The sequence below is a fragment of the Sceloporus undulatus genome, chromosome 1, assembly GCF_019175285.1.
Source record: "Sceloporus undulatus isolate JIND9_A2432 ecotype Alabama chromosome 1, SceUnd_v1.1, whole genome shotgun sequence".
NCBI classification, from domain to species: domain Eukaryota; kingdom Metazoa; phylum Chordata; class Lepidosauria; order Squamata; family Phrynosomatidae; genus Sceloporus; species Sceloporus undulatus.
Window position 1 is genome coordinate 337,878,570 of NC_056522.1, and position 18,001 is coordinate 337,896,570.

The window sequence follows — 18,001 nt, forward strand, 5'->3', positions numbered from 1 at the left end:
TTGGCGGTAGCTCTGCCCACTTCCTGCCCTTAGTTCCTTTTGTTTGCTGCGTGAGCAGCTTAGGAACCTCGCTCAGGAATTGCTCCTTAGCTTTCACTTTCGTTTACTGCATTGCTGACTTTGCTTATCTCTGAGTATTCTTTGGATTGTGATTTGGACTTGGTTTGGACTCTGATTAACGGTAACAACTCGTACTTCTGACAATTCTTTGCCTCGGGCCCCCATTTTTCAATGATTTCTGCGCACTCCTTTAAAAAGTGCATGGAATGTGGGACCAACATCCTGGCTCAAGACAGACACTCTTTGTGCCTCGGAGAGGGCCACGTCCCTGCCTCCTGTCCTCACTGCATGGCCTTTACCCCACAGGCCAGGAAAAACAGAGAGATGCGGCTCAAGTCCATCCTCTACGCTCAGATCCTGAAGCCTCCTTTCACTTCCAGAGCCTCTGCCAAGGCTTTGGCCGCTAAGGGCAAGCTCCCACCTGCGGCTCCAGGGGTCCCTGCCAAGGCTATGGCAGCTGAGGGCACTACCCCTTTGTCTCTGTCAAGGGTCCCTGCCAAGGCTACCGCTGCCAAGGGCAAACCCCCTTCAGAATCTCCCTGGTCACCAGGCAAACTGAGGTCCTCGGAACTGGATGTGGCTGGCCACCCATCCCCGCCTAAGGCAAAGAAATCCTTGGACTCCAGACCGGAGAAGAGGAAACATAAGCCTTGGGACAAGTCCAAGGACTCATCCCATCACTCTGACAAAAAGGCACAGCCTGCACCGGTCTCTGACTACGACCGTCTGTCCCGTACTGACTCACCCTCCCAGCCCGCTGACACTGAACTGGGCTTGGTACCACGGGCCCAACTAGAGCCTGAACCTCAACAGTCTCCCCTTCCCGACTCTCGGGCCCGACCGAGCACCTTCCTCCAGTTGGCCGAACCCTACCAACTCTTGGAGGGTGAAGATGAGCCCTCTCCTTTCACCCAAGCGGTGATTCCAGACTGGCTCTCACAAATCTCAGAGGTTGTTTGCTTCGATGACGAACAGGACAATGATGGTTCCTCTGTCTTTGCCGAACCCCCTAGATGGGACTTTTTTTTTGATGAAGCCACAAGATCTTATTTCCTGCCTCTTGATCCTTCTGAGGTCTGTGGAGGCCGTTTCATCTCAACCTTCCAACCAGTTGAACTGCGCTTGCCTCCTCCAAGGTCTGATGCCTCATCCATCCCACTCCGGTCCTGACCATCTTCGGCCTCCTGAGTGGAACCAGTCCAACCCATCCAGACAGCCTCTGCCGTCTCCCTGCAAGTGCAGCCTGCGTTACTGGTACCGGTAACCTCTCAGGTCCTCTCAGTCCGTACCAGGACAGCATCCACTGGATCCAGGTCACACCCTCGGAAGAGATTTGGCTCTTTGAGTATCCTCGCCTGAATTCGGCAATCGTCAAGGCCTCTCAGATCTGCTTGGCCCCGAAAACGACCTTGACCCCCAATGACAAAGAGGGTCGCAAACTGGACACTATGGCACGAAAATCTTATGCCTCTGCAGTTCTATACCTTAAGATTCAGAACTATTGGCATGCATAGCTACTTATCAACAGCAACTCTGGGAAAAAGCTCTTCCTTGCTATGAAGACCTCCCTGCTGATAAGAAACAGACGGCCATGGCCATCCACGCAGAGGCTCATGGGCTGGCCTCTCACCAAATTTCGGCAGCCTGGCACTCAGCTGATTGTGCCTCCTGTCAACTCTCGGGTGCCCTGGCCCTCCGACACCATGCCTGGCTAAGGTCTTCAGACCTCACGCCTCAAGCCAAACAGGCCATTGAAGAGCTCCCCTTCGACGCTACGAGACTCTTTCACAAGGAAACGGATGAGAAGCTTGACTTCAAAAATAAGATGAAGAACACGGCCTGCAAATACGGTATGTCTTCTTCCTCTACCTTTCGTCCTTCCTTTTCTCAACGCCGTTCGGGATGGCAAAGGCCTCCCTACCCCACCAACCAAGGTAGATCTAACCAGTCCACGGACTACAAGCAACAGCGCTTTCCTTCTCAACAACAGCAGGGGAAACGCCAACAAAAACAAAAATATAAGCACCCCTTCCAGAAGAAGGCCTCAGAACAAGGCAAGTGCCGCTTCTGAGATTCCCCGGCACACTTTGTCCCGTCAGCTCCCTTCGGGGACCATTTGGCTCACTTCCACCACGCTTGGGCCTCTATAACATCCGACTCTTGGGTGCTTTCCCTGGAGCTTCAATCCTCACCCACAAGGGGAATCATCCTCACCACCATCCCCTCAGACACCCTTCTCGATGAAGTGCGCTCCTTGCTTCAAAAAGTGGCCATTGAGCATATCCCGTCCCGGACGAGACACTGCCCTTTCTCCAGATATTTCATTGTTTCAAAAGCCACTGATGGCCTCCGGCCCATTTTGGACTTGTGTTTTCTCAATTCTTTTATTACTACAGACGTTTCTGTATGGTAGCCTTGGTCTCCATTTTGCCTCTCCTGGATCTCCGCGATGCTTATTTTGGATCTCCGCCACTTTGGATATCCGCGATGCTTACTTCCACATCGGCATCCCGAAGGACCACCGGGCCCTCGTCACCTTCTCAGTTGGTTCCGACTCCTTTCGGTACCAGGTACTGCCCTTTGGACTGTTCACCGCTCCGAGAGTTTTCACAAAGTGCATGGCAGTCGTAGCCGCATACTTCCGCCAACAGAACAGCATCGTCTTCTCTTACCTCGACGATTGGCTGTTTGTGGCACCGTCCAAGCAGATGCTTATCTCCTATCTTCAAACGGCACTCTTCTTCCTCTGTCACTTGGGACTCATGATCAACATGGAAAAGTCCTCCCTCTGTCCTGCTCAAAGGGTGTGCTTCATAGGGGCCATCCTGGACTCCACGTCCTTCAGAGCTTACCTGCCTCGCGACAGGTTCCTCAACCTCAGGTCTGCAATTCTTCGTTTCCTCTCCTCTTGACGCATCACTGCGAGAACAGCTCAGGTTGCCCTCGGCCACATGGCATCCACTACATATGTCACGCCTTGGGCCTGCCTCCGCATGCACCCCTTCCAGTCATGGCTCCACTCCGTCTTCAACCCAGCCTTCGATGACCTACCCATGTGGATCACCATCCCGAGGCCCGTTGCCTGCTCCCTCCGCTGGTGGCTCAATGCTCACAACATCTTAGTGGGCATTCCATTTGTGCCTTCACAGTCACAAACCTCACTGACCACTGATGCCTCAAACACAGGCTGGGGAGCCCATTCAGAAAATCTCTCTGTCCACGGGAGATGGTCTCCCAAGGAATGCCTGCTCCACATCAATGCTCTCGAGATGTTGACAGTCAAAAAAAGCCTTGAAGGCCTTCGAACCCTTCCTGTGGGACCAGGTCATCCTTCTCTTTACGGACAATACCACTGTGATGTCTCCGGATGCACCATTTCCAGATTTGCAGGGTGGTACCAGGTCGGCCACTCTCCTGGACCTCACTCTGCAAATCTGGAAATGGTGCATCCGGAGACGGATCACTCTGCAAGCCATACATCTCCCTGGGGAAGACAACGAGCTTGCAGACAAACTAAGCAGGGGTCCAGACTCATGTCACAACTGGCAACTGAACCCTCAGGTTGCTTGCCACTTTTTCTCTCTCTGGGGAACACCGGACGTTGACCTTTTTGCCTCATCTCAACACTCAGTGCAACCACTTCTGCTCCAGGCTCCCTTCGTCTCGGTCCCGAGGGGACGCCTTCCTCTTGCAGTGGTCCGGCAAAAATTTCTACGCCTTCCCTTCATTCCCTGTCATCACCAGAGTGGTAGCAAAGCTACACATGGACAGATCGGACGCGATCCTGATCACTCCCTGGTGGCCAAGACAGCCATGGCTCGCCCCCCAGCTCCATCTCTCCAAGAACCAATTCTGGCCCTTTCTGCTCCGTCCGGACCTCCTGACCCTTCACAACAGTCGGGTTCGCCACCTAGACGTCTACACTCTCCACCTCATAGATTGGAGGATCCAACCTTGATTAACCTCTTGGTACCGGTCCGAGAAATCATCTTGGCTTCTCGGAAGCCCTCCACTCAGCGCTCCTAAGCCTGTAAATGGACAAAACTTTTGGCTTTCCTAACTTCAAAGGGACTCACCTTCTCAGAGGTTAATGTCTCTATTGTCTTGGACTTTCTCCATCAGCTCTCAGCATCTGGACTTTCCACTTCATCCTTAAAATGCTACATCGTGGCCATTTGTGCCCACTTTCAATTTTTAGGCTGTCCCTCCTTCACCGACCCGCTCGTGAAGAAATTCCTCAAAGGCCTTACCAACCTCAAACCGCCAGCAGTAATCCCTACTCCCTCTTGGGACCTGCACCTTGTTTTGGCAGCACTCGCTACCTCACCCTTTGAACTTCTGGCTTCCTGTGACCTCAGGCTCCTCACCTGGAAGACAGCCCTCTTGGTAGCCATCACCTCGGCATGCCGTGCCAGTGAACTTTGTGCCTTCTGTACGGACTCTCTGTACTTGACATTTTTCAAGGACAAAGTCGTCCTCCGCCCAGACATTTCCTTCCTCCCAAAGGTGGTGTCCACCTTTCATCTTAAGCAAAATATTGTCCTCCCAATGCTAGCCTCGAACCCAACCACCGACCAGACTTCACTCCTTCAATGTCAGAAGGGCGCTAGCTTTCTACCTCGAGAGGACTGCATCCTCTCGACTTTTCATCTGCTACTCCAACCCAATATGGGGCTCCATCACACCTTAATGTTTCTCACACATAGGTGACTGACACAGTCCTCCTCTCTTACAGGATTTTTGGGAAGATGCCGCTGCTCGAATTTGAGCCCATTCCATCAGGGCAGTTTTAGTTCATCTTCAGCCTTCCTTTCCGGAATTCCTTAGAGGACATTTGAAAGGCTGCAGTGTGGTCAAACCTCTGACCTTTATCAAGCAATACAGACTTGATACCAACACCGAGTGATGAAGCAGCCTTTGGTAGAAGCTGTTTCTCCTCTCCGGACTTCATTAAGGGTAGTTGGCATTTGTCAACTCATGGACACTCACACCTTTTCTGGTTTATTTATTGTTTATTGCAAGGACACTCCCCTCCTCACAAATGAGGGAAGCTTGCCAGTCTAACCCATTTGTGTGCTCGCCAGATCACGAGAAGGACAGGTTGCTTACAGGCGGCCATCTTCCCAAAAAATCTCGTACGAGAGGAGGACTTTGGCAGTCACCTATTTGGAGAAACATTGCAGGTGTGATGGGAGCATATTGGGGTTGGAGTAGCAGATGAAAAGTCGAGAGGATGCAGTCATCTGCGAATCCACACAAATCCCACCCAGCCTCCCCTGTCATGTCTTTCTCTATTCCTTGTCTGCTCTTACGGCAGACCATTTTTGGAACTGAGAAAGGGCAGGAAGAGCTCCTGCCTATATAGAGGGTGGGCAGAGCTACCACCAAAAAGTCTTCCCTAGCGATTCCAGTAGGATCTGGAAATGCTGCACAGGCACAGAATAACCCATTTGTGTGGATTCGCAGGTGACCACTCGAAGAACTACAGTTACAGGTAAGCAACCTGTCCTTATTCTGCTTCTGGAGTTGGAACATAAAGTTGGATTATGGTTACACTGGTGGGGTTTCCCTGAAATCTTACTGTTATTATTTGGTCAGATGTTGTATTATATCCTTTGACTGCTTTTGCTACATAACTCCTCTCTATTAATGCCACCCCATTTCTTAAGTTTTCATTTCCTGAGTAAAAACACTGTGTAATTATCTGACTCAAAATGTCCCATTTCTGTCAACTTTAGCTTGCTCACTCCAAGCATTGCTATATTTATACATTCCATTTGAAAAGGTTTTACCATTTGGTACATTTAATATGGCTTCTCAACAAAAGCTTGTCTGACATGGGAGACACATCAGATGTATTACTATCATCAGCATAGCCTCTTCCTTCACAGGAGCATGAAGTCCTTCCACTGTGGGAAAGTACTCCTTTGGTGAGAAGGATTGAATGTAAAGTTTTCTTTTCTTTGGTTCTGTTGTTATGATGTGTGTGCTTGTCCTGTTTTGAACTTGAAGCAGCAGTTTTGGGTATTAAATTCTGTTCTTTTACATTTCTTAATCAGTAGCTCAGCACTGTCACGAGCAGCATGCCACAGCACTAGGAATAAATCCCAGCTTCTTAAGAGACTTGTGGGCACAGTGTTTACATTTTATTCTTGAAATGGCACTTACAAATGAGATCTTGCAAGCTCTACTTTGCAAAGGGCCTTGCACTAAGCTGTGTCAATAGCACTGTTTCCAAATCAGGGGCTTTGAGTTAAAGAGCTCTGTGGTATATGACAAAATAGCACAGTGCATATATTTCAATGCTTCTAAAAACTCCTTTTTCACCATATGAGATGTATGACAAAAGATGAAAGTTAAATGTTAGGTTTCTATTATGAGTATCAGTTGCATTTTGCATTTAAATATTTTGTGGCACAATGAATACAAATAGTATGGATGGTTTTCTATTGTGAATACCATATTTTCCGGCGTATTAGACAACTGGGCGTATGAGATGACCTCTGGAAGGCAGGAGGAGGCTGGCGGAGAACGCCCCAGGCCACGGGGCTCTGTTCTGGAGGCTCCATTTTGCTACCTCACAGCAAGAGAAGAAGCCCCACCTCTGGGCAATGGCTCTCTGTGACTGCAAGGGAGGCAGAACTTGGTGCCTGAGAAGGGAGCATGCCTGGCCCTTCCCTGCCAGGCCTCCTCTTCCTCTCCCTCCACAGCCACCCCTGCTTTTGCTTCAGCCTCCACCCAAACGGCCACTCACCCGCTCCCCCGTGCGGGACTGCAGCCGCCAGCCCGCTTCCTCAGTCATGATCCCCTCTGCGCAAGCCAGCTCTCAAACGGCACCACTTCCGCCCTCGGCTCCTTTCCAGCTTCTTCCGCTTCCTCTAAGGGCTCCTCCTCTGGAGGCCTGGGAAGGCGGGAGCAGACTGGGGCTTAGCCTGGCGTATAAGACAACCCCCAACTTTTAAGATTTTTCTGGGCTAAAAAGTCATCTTACACACTGGAAAATACGGTAATTGCAAGAATATCTACTAAAATACAACATTTCTTGAATGGTAGGTCAGCTGTATAATGAGCAATCGCTTACTCCACGAAGGCCAGAAAGATTTTACTCAAATCACCCAAATTCTGGAAGGCTTTCAGGGCCAGCAGAACTAAGAAGTTACAACATGCAATCATTTGATAAAGCAGGTAGGAATCACCAATAATACATTTTTAAAGTATTTTTTGAAGTATGGAAGTATTCATAAGTCCTCACTCTATCCTTGTGTTTACTAAATTTATGAAAACATGTTTTGACAATGATCCTTGTTTCTGGACCCATCTGTTCATGGAAGGAAAGGTGTGTTGCTGGCTTCTTAATGCTAAAGTATACATTGGGTATTTTTGCCCCCTATTCAGATGGACGACAGGCAGCTGAGAATAACTCAAGAATGGACATGAGTGGAAATGGAATAAAGGATCATCTCAATGATAGTGTAAGTAATAGAATGAGAAAATGCTGTCTGTTGAATTCGTTGCAATTTTTAAAACAGGTTTCTGCTGAAATTGGCTGTTTCAAAATCAGTTTTGCATAATTTATATTTTAATGTAAATGTATTACCTTGTGGACTTAGTCATAAGTACGTTCTGTAACAAAGCATATTTATAATCTTGATGGATATTTTCCAAGGTTTTTTTCTGGCCTGTTGTTCCCTCTACTGCCAAGTATAATTTTGCTAAATAAATAGCAATATCAGGGAAGATGAAAGGACATAAAAGCAAAGAGAGTTTGAAATGACTGGAATAGAGTTTCCACACAGGGATGATATTAATTTGGATCCTAACTAGAATGCATTCAGGAATATTTGTCCCAGCAACATTCCACTCATAAGATATTCCCACCAGCTTTCTCTCCTTGTAGCCACTTGCAGCCCTATGAAATCTGGGAGAACCTATGGAGCAGTGGGGTGTCTGCAGAGGGGAGGTAAAAATGGTCTCAATCTCTCTTCCTCTTTCATGGAGTTGGACAACCTGATACCCTCCAAATATAATTCCTGCTTATTGACCATGCTCATCAGAGTTTATGGGAGTTGTAATTCAAAGTAGCTGAATAGCACCGCCGTTGCCTCCTTTGAAGGAAGGAGTTTTTTCATTCATAGAAAAGAACGCTGGTTCTCATAGTGTCTCGCTTTAATTAACATGTTTCCATTCTGTAGCGTTTGGAATGAGTCCACTTCATTTCTGGCATGGATTAGTTTTGATGTCTGTTTTGCAAAAAAAAAAAAAAAGCGACTTTCAAACGATTAATTCAAACTGTTTTCATTGCAGAATGCGGTCAATTTCACAGATCAGTCTCTTGCACCTGAAAATGAAACCTTAGGTCCTGGAATAGTGCCTCCACCACTACCCTTATTGAGACCACCTCTGATACCTATGGACCCAAGAGGAGCTTTCATAAGAAGAGGCCCTCCTTTCCCACCAATGCCTCCTAGTGCTGCATATGGACCTCGTGAATATTTTCCAAGAGATTTTGCTGGTCTGCCACGCCCACTACTGCCAAGTGTGTACTTGCATTAATTTTGCCAAATAAATAACAGTAAAGTGTTTGGCAAGCGTAACTATTTAGGTCCCTCGAAGTTGTACTGAAATTAATGGGTTGTAAGTTGGTTGTGGCTATGTTGTGTTCCATCACTTTCAATATTAAGCCACAATTAACCTGTTAGTTGTGCCTGTACTACTAATGTACTAGGTGATTCAAAAAGAATGGTGCAAAAATAAAGCTGTTCTTATTTGGTTTTGCACCATTCTTTTGGAAGAAACTTGTATGTTATTGTACAAATTCAAGATAAACCAAGTTTAAGGCGATTAAAATTAGTTTTAGTAGAAAATATGGCTAAACATTAGCTCTAATTTATAGTAACATAATTTATATTAACAGATAGCCTTAAAAGTACATTCCTAAAATTTAATCAGCCAGGAAATTCTCTTGCCTCAGTGCTGCTTTGCTTTCTTTTGTCAGGTGAGTAGCAACACTTTCCAAGACCCTCTACAGTAAAAGGATTGTGACTCAAGCACAATAATATAGAGGGATACATATTTACAATAGCCTTCCCCAACCTGTTGGCTTCTAGATGTGGAAAATAAAACTCCCATAATCCCCTGTCGACTGAAAGCCCATGCTGCTTGGGGACCATGAGAGCTGGATTGTAACACATCTTAAGGGCATAAAGTTAAAGAAAATGGTCTCAAGAGACTCATTTCCCTAGAGTCTCTTGTAAAGCTGGCTCCAAGGAACAGCTTACACAGTCATTAGTAGTGACTGAAAAACATGAGTGTTATTGAAACATTAACTTGGTTCTCTCTCTCCCCACCACCTACCCTTGCATTGGCTTTACCACCATGGAATTATGTTACTGGTCAACCATTTAATATCTTCCCCAGTTGTAGAAAGTGCTAATTTCAGTGGAGATGGTGTGTGTGCAGTAACTTTGTTCTAGCCTGAATAAAAGCTAAAGAGGACTTTGCTCTTTCTCTTTAAACAGTGAGAGGTCCTTTTCCTGTGAGGCCTTTTTCCCAATATCCACCTCCAAGGGCTGGATTTTTTCCACCAATGCCACCTGATAACAGAAATGAACTGCCTGCCGAGTCAACACATCTATCAGCTGCATCTTCTACAGACCATCAAGACTCACAACAAGAAACTTGATTCTCATTTAAAGTAACTATTCTTTTTTTCTCAACTCTCTTACTTGCTGTTAAGTAACTATGGCCCCATACAGACAGGCCAAAATAAAGCTGCTTTGAGTCACTTTGGAGGTATGCTGTTTAAATGATGCATGCATCCTAAGAGTCTGGAAGCCGCGCCAAAGCCACAATCCAGTCCTGAGGAGTGGCTTTGGCGCAGCTTCGGACTCTTAGGACACATACATCATTTAAACAGCATATACCTCCAAAGTGACCCGAAGCAGCTTTATTTTGGCAGTCTGTAAGGGGCCTATGGTTACTTAAACAGCTATATTATTGCTCAAATTGAAGCTTAACAGAATAATTCTCAGGAGAGTACCCTGTAAATAATGTTTTAACTGTGAATAAATTGATTGCCAGTGTACAGCAGTGGATTTTAAATTATTTTTAATTTACATACCTAGAAGATGTAAAAAAAAAAAATAGTTGTGTGAAAGAACTCTCCAATTGTTTTTGGCCATGTGTGGTCTCATAGAAAATCACTGCATACTTCTAACAGAAACCAGATGTGAAATATATTTTAAAAATTTAACGATTTGTGGCATTTTTACTATTTAATAAACCAAATGTCTCCTACCTCATCTTTTAGAAGTTCTACACTTGCACAAAGTGTGGACTTGCCTTGTGGTCTACATATCCAGTGGGTATTGTAATTGTGGTAGGAAGGTTGTTAGACAAGACTTTTCCCACAACTTCCTTCTTCCACTGTCATTTTCTTTTCTGGAAATGAGTCAGTTCTTATTGAATCACTCTAGCAGATGGTATGCTTATATCTATAATTTTAATAATGAAAGATCACTTATCAGGTGCATTTCCTCCTCCCTTGCCTACAGCAAAGTGCTGCCCTTTGAGATGCTCTTTAAAATGTATGCTCTTGTTCCTCTGCCCTATATAGTGTATATATTAAAGACATACTGCTATTCTTTATGAGCATGGCACATTTCCATTCCTTTTTATTATAGTAACGTAAGAATATTGATGCATCAGACCAAAAAAGCTGAATCTAATGTATTGTTTCCTACTGTGCCTGCCTAAATGCTTGCCCAACTTCCATCCATTAGAGCATGACAGTGTTTCTTATTAGAAACTGATATTCAAATACATACTGCCTTTACAGCAGAAGTAATCAACACACTTTCTCCCTATATTTTTGACTGAAATTCTCATCAGCCATACCTAAAATAGCCCGCTCACCCCTTTGCTCTGGAGTTTCCATTTTCCAAGTTTGGCTGTTTTTAAAAGAGTGGGCAGTAACTCTGTTTTTGTGTATGGTTCAGTTTGTAATCTCTCCAGTTATAGACTCTGTTAGCTGGACAAGTAGTCTTCTGCTGCTGGCAAACTACTTTCCCCATGATCTGCCTCAATACAAGAGAAAATTCATATTTGCCAGCACGTGTAACAGGTTTTGAAAGAGCGATTTTTATTTGGAAGGTCTTTAAGCTGATAAGAAGCTATTTATTGTTGTTCTTACCAAGCACAAGGTGAACCCTGTGCAGAAATTTTATGTCATTAGCTTTCACAATGGCAGTAAAGTAGCACACATTTGCTAACACTGCAAGAAGCCATGAATATATATTATTAGGTAATAACATGTCCTGTTTAAACACAGTCAGCAATTCTGCTTTGTTACAATTATACGGCCGTGGACTGTACCCTCTTTCAGAAGAGGGTACAGATGAAGAAATTTTCCCCAGCTTGCTATCCTTCAGATCATTTGCGAAACATCTCCCACCAACATGAACATAAGTTAAGGACATTAGGAATTACAGTCTAAAACATCTGGAGGGCTCTTGCTAGGTGAAGATCACTGTAAAGCATGGGAGGGAATGTGGACTCTGAGGCAGCATGTGGCCCTCAAAGCTGTTTTTTGTGGGCTGGCTGGTCTTTCTCCCCACCATAAATTGCCTCTCCTGGAAACTTTCAGGAGTGGCGATTTTACCTTTTAAGTAGCTTGCAACCTCACCCTTAGCATTTCTTTTAAATACCCTATTTTCAAAACCAAAAATAAGTTTTTGGACATTTCCAGATATTGTGTTTGACTGCATGTGCACAAACATTTTTGGCAGCCTCTGCACTTGCTGAAGTTGTCCATACCTGGTTAAAAAGTCTCAACTAGTACTGTAGATAAAACTGGTACAAAGAAATTTATTGACAAGTCTACAATTTTGCATTTTGTACTTATTTTTCCTCTGCTACTGAAAATGTGGGATTTGCTTATTCTGGAAAGATTAGTTTGAAGTTAGATTTTAGTATCTTCTAAGAAGGCTATCTACTACACCATTCATTTTCTGCTGACTTTAGAGGGCCAATTAGTACCTTACTTCTTAACTGTGAAGTGTGACAGGTAGCCATCAATCTATGTCCTGAGTTTTGGAAGACTGTTTTCATTCGGTTCCTGTCTAATTACGTATATGTGGCCTCAATTCTTGCCTGTTAAAGAAAGGAATATTGAGCAGTTTGAGTTAAAATCTGAGAAGCAGGATTACAAGGAGCATTTGAGCTGTAATATATTTATAACAATGACAAGAGGCCCTGAGGAACATTCATTGCAGCATCATTGACAGTACTGACTTCCCTTTCCTCACTTTATATTGAAAGATAGTGACAAATGTTATTTATACCATGCATTGCTTTTTTGTTGTTGTTATGGGCAGTTAAACGTAAAAACTTATTTTAAAAAGGAAAATTGTCAACATCATGTGTTTTAACAGTCACATCACAAACTGCACGAAGTCAGACTATGTAGATTTCTAGGCTTTTGGTATCTTCTCCCCCCCCCCCCCCCCCCTCGCAATTGGGACTCAAGACTGCTAGTAATGGTAGTAACATAAATAATATCAACTTGCATAATGTCTTACTAAGATCTAGTCTGCACATGCAGCAGGTTAGAGTAGACTGTGCTATTTTGCTGATAATTTTAAATGCTTCCCATAAAGAAATATCTGGCATGCCACATGTGCCCAACATTTGCAGAAGTCTGATTGGTTTTTAAACAAAGTGAGCAAAGTGCTGGCTAAGGTATATAAGAGCTGCAGTTCAGCACCATCTGGAGAGCTGTATTTTGCCCATTCCTGTAAACAGAAGACAATATTCAAAACTGATCCCAATTTGCAGTCTGAAATGGTGGGGTCCATTAAATAATCACATTCACACTTTTAGCTTGCTGCATGAATAGACCAGACCTGTGGCTCACATCTATGGGTAGGGAGGTTACTTCTGTTCAGTAACTGGACATACTAGTTAAGATGTTGTTTTGGTGAGATGGAATGGAGGCAAGGATAGCACAGAATGCTCACCTTTTGCTTCTGCTACTTATTTAGTGTCTATTCAGTTTATAAATGATAGCTTTTAGGAGGAATTGAATGGAGGAAGTTCAGGGGCAGGAGATTTCTGCTCCCTTCCTTGCAACCCACCAACACCTTATAAAAAGCATCTCTGGAGGGTTGGGGCACTCACAGTAAGTGATAGAGCATGAAAAGAGAGGTGGTGACCACCTGTCATCCCTTGCCTGCCCTTCCAATTTGCTAATGGAACCTTGATCAGCAACCTACTTGAAATTATGCATGGTCTCAAACTGTCTTTCAATACAATTTGGAAATTTCAATTAATAAAGAGAACAGTTCAGGAATCCTTCCTGAAATGCTGAAGAGCCACTGCTAGTCAAAGTTCACTGTACTAATTTAGAAGGAACAGCAGGACTGACCTAAGTATAATACAGCCTCTTGTGTCCTTATAGACATTTGGAGCACATTAAACTTACACTGTACAAACTGGCTGCTCCCCTCCACCCCCCAGACACACACAGTTTAAAGCGCTGCTTTTAATCTTTAAAGCCCATGTAGGACCAGGTTATTTGCATAACTGTGAGCTTGCTCAGGCCTTAAAACTAGCCTTGGAGGCCTGGCTGATGGTGGTGGCCTCACATCTTTGTAATTCTGTTCCAGATACAGCCTTAAAGACAGCTGGGCAAAGTGCAGCCTTTCTGATGTTGTTGAATTGCAACCCTCACCACTGGTGATGCTAGTGAGGGCTACTGGGAATTGTAGCAGAACAATATTTGGTAGGCTATGCTTTGCCCACCTGTGTACAAACTGAAGACTTTTTTCTTTTGGCTTAAGACTGCATTTTATTGTGCTGCTATGTACTGCTTATAACTACAATTCTTAGTTTGTGGATTGTTTATTATATTATGTAATTAAACTGCTTTAATATTTTGCTCTATGAAATAAACTGCTTTATGCTATTACTATTTTTTAAACTGGGTTGGAAGAAAGGCAGGTGAAAATGTCTGTAATTAATACACCAGACTGCTCATTGCACTGGGTTTCTAACATGTTCAAAACCCAGCAGTAACATGCTCTCACTTTGATTGTGCCAAGCCATATACACAGATGGAAGTAAGCCCACTAGCTTCAACTGATATGTACTGTGGGCTGGTTTGAGGCCTCCCATTAGTAGACAGTTCTCATCTTCAAGTGGGAAAAGGATGGGATATAATAATAATAAATAATACTAGCTGCTTGATCCTTCAGAGCACATTTTGCTTCAGCCAGAGTCAAATGAGTTAGTTTTTCTAAGGAACCCATGCTGGGACAAAGACACATTAAACTACATTTAGAAAGAATGAATTTTCAGATTTATTATTATTATTATTATTATTATTATTTTGTGTAGCATATTCCCTGCCCCCTGCTTTCTGTTTTTGGTTGTTAAATGACTATCGTACACTAAAATAATTTGAAGGTTTCCCAGACACTTGTTTGAGAAAAAAGGAAAATTTGATATAAAAGATGTTTTAACATTTCCAGAGCTACTTTCAATTATTATATGAAAAAGAGCACACTGTGCATTTGATTTCATACTGTTCTCCAAGTTTATCTGACTGTGTATCCAGCAAGAAATGAGCATAAAATCACCCAGTAATCTATAGTTTTTAAAGCAGATCACTGGTCAATCTTGTAAAATAGCAACCAGAAATGACTGGAACATTTTTGCTGCCTTGAATACATGTGTACTCAGTGCTTTTTCTAATGGAAAGCATACGAACCAGTGCTAAGAAAATCATGAAAAGGTACGCAGATTACAATTGGAGTTTTGTGTATCACAACTATTACCCTAAAAAGGATTACTGAACACTCATAACTAAACCATTCAATATGATTTTGCGATATTCAAGACACAAGCTTCTTTCCATTCTATAAGCTGTGCTTGTTACAAGTGCTCTCACCAAAAGGAGGCAACCTGGACCTTAGAAGCAATATATGTCCACACTTAAGTAGATTTGAAAAACACACAATAGGAAAAACTGGTTCTGTTAGTGTGCAGGACAACCATTACTAATTGACTCACCTTCTTCCATCACCTACATACTACTCAAGAATATTTAAGAAGCTAATTATTACACCTGTGTTTCAGCTCCAAAGGCAGGTTGAGGGTCCCCAGAAAGGTACCAGGCCTGAAGTAATGTGACCATCCATCTGACTGATTACACTGGGCATCTAATGAATGTGCTTAATATTCCCCCTCAACACCAACACTATATAAAAGTTTTTAACTTTAGAGGAACTAAGTATGTAGTACTGAACTCTAATAGAGGGGAAACAATTACAAAGAAAAAAAGTATGCTTGCCTGTACAGAAGTCAACATGCTATTTTCTAGTTTACCATGTAGTCATGTCTTCCAGGAAATATAATAAAAAATTTGCCAAGAGCTAAAATGTAAAGTCAAAAGCCTGAAAAATGTTTACAGTCTATTTAATAATGGGATATAGACATATTTCACATGTGTTTACGAACAAAGTTAAGGAAGTGATTTGGGCTTTCTGTACTTTACACTTTTAAGCTTAAAGTATACAATATCAGATCATATTAGCTAGTCTGGTATTTTGCTCAGCTTCTTTTCCTAAAGTGCTCATAAAACATTAGCAAAAAAGATAATGCCTGTTTCATATTTCAGAAGTTAAAAATTTCTGGATTTTAAATGGGAGCAAGCAGTTTACAACATAAAGCATGACATCTGACTAAAATTATCATCCTGATAAAATATTTTTCACTGCTGAGTTTTAATGCTTTATTCATTGATTAAAAGAATATACATTTAACATAAACCATACAACATCAGTCATCAAGTCAAACACTCAGCTGGTTTCCTTACATTTTCTGTCAGGAGTTTCTTTAGTCTGATCACATTTATAAGATAAAATCTCACCACATCTGGCATATACACACACTGTGCCAGTGGATTCACTCTACTGATGTACATATAAAATCCGCATGGTATGTGCTCACTGGAGACAAAACAGCGCACACCTGTCAAAAGGTCATTTTAATATAAGATGGTAAAACCATTTGTAAAACACATATAAACTTTTCCATAAATAGAATCATATCTGGACATCTGTTGCATAAATTGTGTTTTCCAAAGCTTACAATATGGCAGCCAGGTCTCAGCACTGCTGGGCACCCACGTTGGCCACTTACTTTATTATTGCAGACTGTCCTTTAACATTAAATGCACAACATTCGTACCACTTAAAACTTGGGTCAGGTGGAAGTCTCACAGAGACCACGTCTGTACCGCGGTTGCCCTGAAACAGTTTAAATCGGCTTTTAAAGCCTCTCAGATATAACAAGATTTTAAAACATACTTCATGGAATGTTCTTCATGCATCATAGCAGCTCATACTTGTGATAGAACAAGGCTTGCATCTGTTTTCCTTTCCTTCCTTTACATTCACTATTCACAGTGAAACAGGTGCATGTTTAAGAGTTCTGAGGTTGCTGACTGAGCCACAGCACAGCTGTGTACCACAGGTCGAAATTCGACCTTATATATTACAATCTAGCAGTATCTGGCTGACCAAAAATTGGCCTGCCCCTGCCAGCATGTGGGCACTTCTTCATTTTAATCTATTCTTTGGCAGCTGACACAGGCGCTGACAGAGAAAATCCAGTGACTTAGTTGCTAGGGATTTCACGACTAATGTTTGTTTGCAAGCAAAGAAGACTTATAAATTTATATCTAAATTGTTATGGTTTTACCCCATTGGAGTGTAAAGACTTAACATTTCTTTTTAAATCTGGGCCCAAAGCTAACTTGTACAGAGAAGCTGACAGACCACAAGAAAAAGAAGCTATAATTCATTTACATTGAAGCTAAAACTTATAGCTTTCAGAGTCAGGTAAACATCTGAAGAAGCTACACAGTGCAAGAGACTACTGATTCATATTCAAGGAGATTGCAGAGTGGCAGTATTTCATGCTTCAGATATTGTACGTGAAATCAAAGCAAAGGTATACAGTAAATGGTATTGATAGTCCTGATTTCTTAAAAAAGCGTTAAGTAGCATGCTACCAGTTTACATGACAATGACTGCATTCAAAATCACTGGGCTATGGATAGGAAAAAGATTTTTGGCTCCTGAGCACAAAAATTCCAACAATAGTAAAATCAGTGAAGTTGCAGAGTTACTCAAAACAAAAATAAAGTTAGCCGGCAACCTCAGACAACCTTCGGCCACATCTTTGTTTTGTTTTGTTTTGTAGACAAGTCCATTAACCGTGAAAGCCCTAAACGTTGCCACTTTCAGCTTCTAAACCAATACCCGACTACGTTCTTTGATCAAGAAGTAGAATATACATATATAATTCTATATAGCTAATACTGATTAAACACAGCACAAGAGGGGTTAATTCACACTACTGAAAAACATAATAGGACCCTACTTGCATATGTAACCACAGGAATTGTAAATAAAGAGAGCTAAATGCCTTCACTGAAGCTTTGCATTTCTCTGTAAAAATGACGAGTTGGCTCAGTAAAGACACTGAGTAATTCTATGTCCATGACTGCATGCCAGGGTCGACCCAATCCAAGGGATACCTGCTCAATGAGATTATGCACTGGATCCACATCCTGATCAGCCAGTTCACCTTGGTCAAAATCAATGCTTTCTTCTGTGACTTCAAGCACTTTCAAATCAGAGCCACGAAGACGAGCAATTGCAATCAGGTTGTGAGCCCAAACGGTGTAACCTGAAACAGAAGGTCAGACATTGCTACTTTATCTGATTTTACATTAATTCCTTCTCTCCTTCCTTCCCCAAAGATGATATAACTGACAGCCACACTACCCACTTTTCCATCTAGCAATTTTCTTTGAGAGTTTTTTTTGTGAGCTGCCTTGGGTCCCACTCTGGGAGAATGGCAGCATATAAATAAA

General features: G+C 43.0%; 2 protein-coding genes across 14 annotated transcripts in view; one reads left to right on the plus strand and one right to left on the minus strand.

Moving 5' to 3' along the window:
* MIA2 (MIA SH3 domain ER export factor 2) overlaps positions 1 to 18,001 on the plus strand; it is a 95,914-nt gene that overhangs the window by 62,882 nt on the left and 15,031 nt on the right. For 8 of the 12 annotated variants that reach the window (XM_042438311.1, XM_042438320.1, XM_042438289.1 and 5 more), the window contains 4 exons: positions 7,114 to 7,245; positions 7,456 to 7,532; positions 8,365 to 8,596; positions 9,579 to 14,026. In XM_042438311.1, coding sequence (XP_042294245.1) covers positions 7,114 to 7,245; positions 7,456 to 7,532; positions 8,365 to 8,596; positions 9,579 to 9,742 — 605 coding nt within the window. In that variant the 3' untranslated portion in view covers positions 9,743 to 14,026. Of the gene's footprint in view, positions 1 to 7,113; positions 7,246 to 7,455; positions 7,533 to 8,364; positions 8,597 to 9,578; positions 14,027 to 17,639; positions 17,773 to 18,001 lie in introns of those variants that run through there. The other 4 variants (XM_042438271.1, XM_042438261.1, XM_042438281.1 and 1 more) reach the window with 3 other exon arrangements.
* The window catches only part of FBXO33 (F-box protein 33), a 38,528-nt gene that overhangs the window by 4,213 nt on the left and 16,314 nt on the right, over positions 1 to 18,001 (minus strand). The window contains exon 4 of one of the 2 annotated variants that reach the window (XM_042438364.1): positions 17,663 to 17,814. In XM_042438364.1, the coding sequence (XP_042294298.1) occupies positions 17,663 to 17,814 (152 nt within the window). Of the gene's footprint in view, positions 1 to 15,518; positions 17,815 to 18,001 lie in introns of those variants that run through there. The other variant, XM_042438373.1, reaches the window with a different exon arrangement.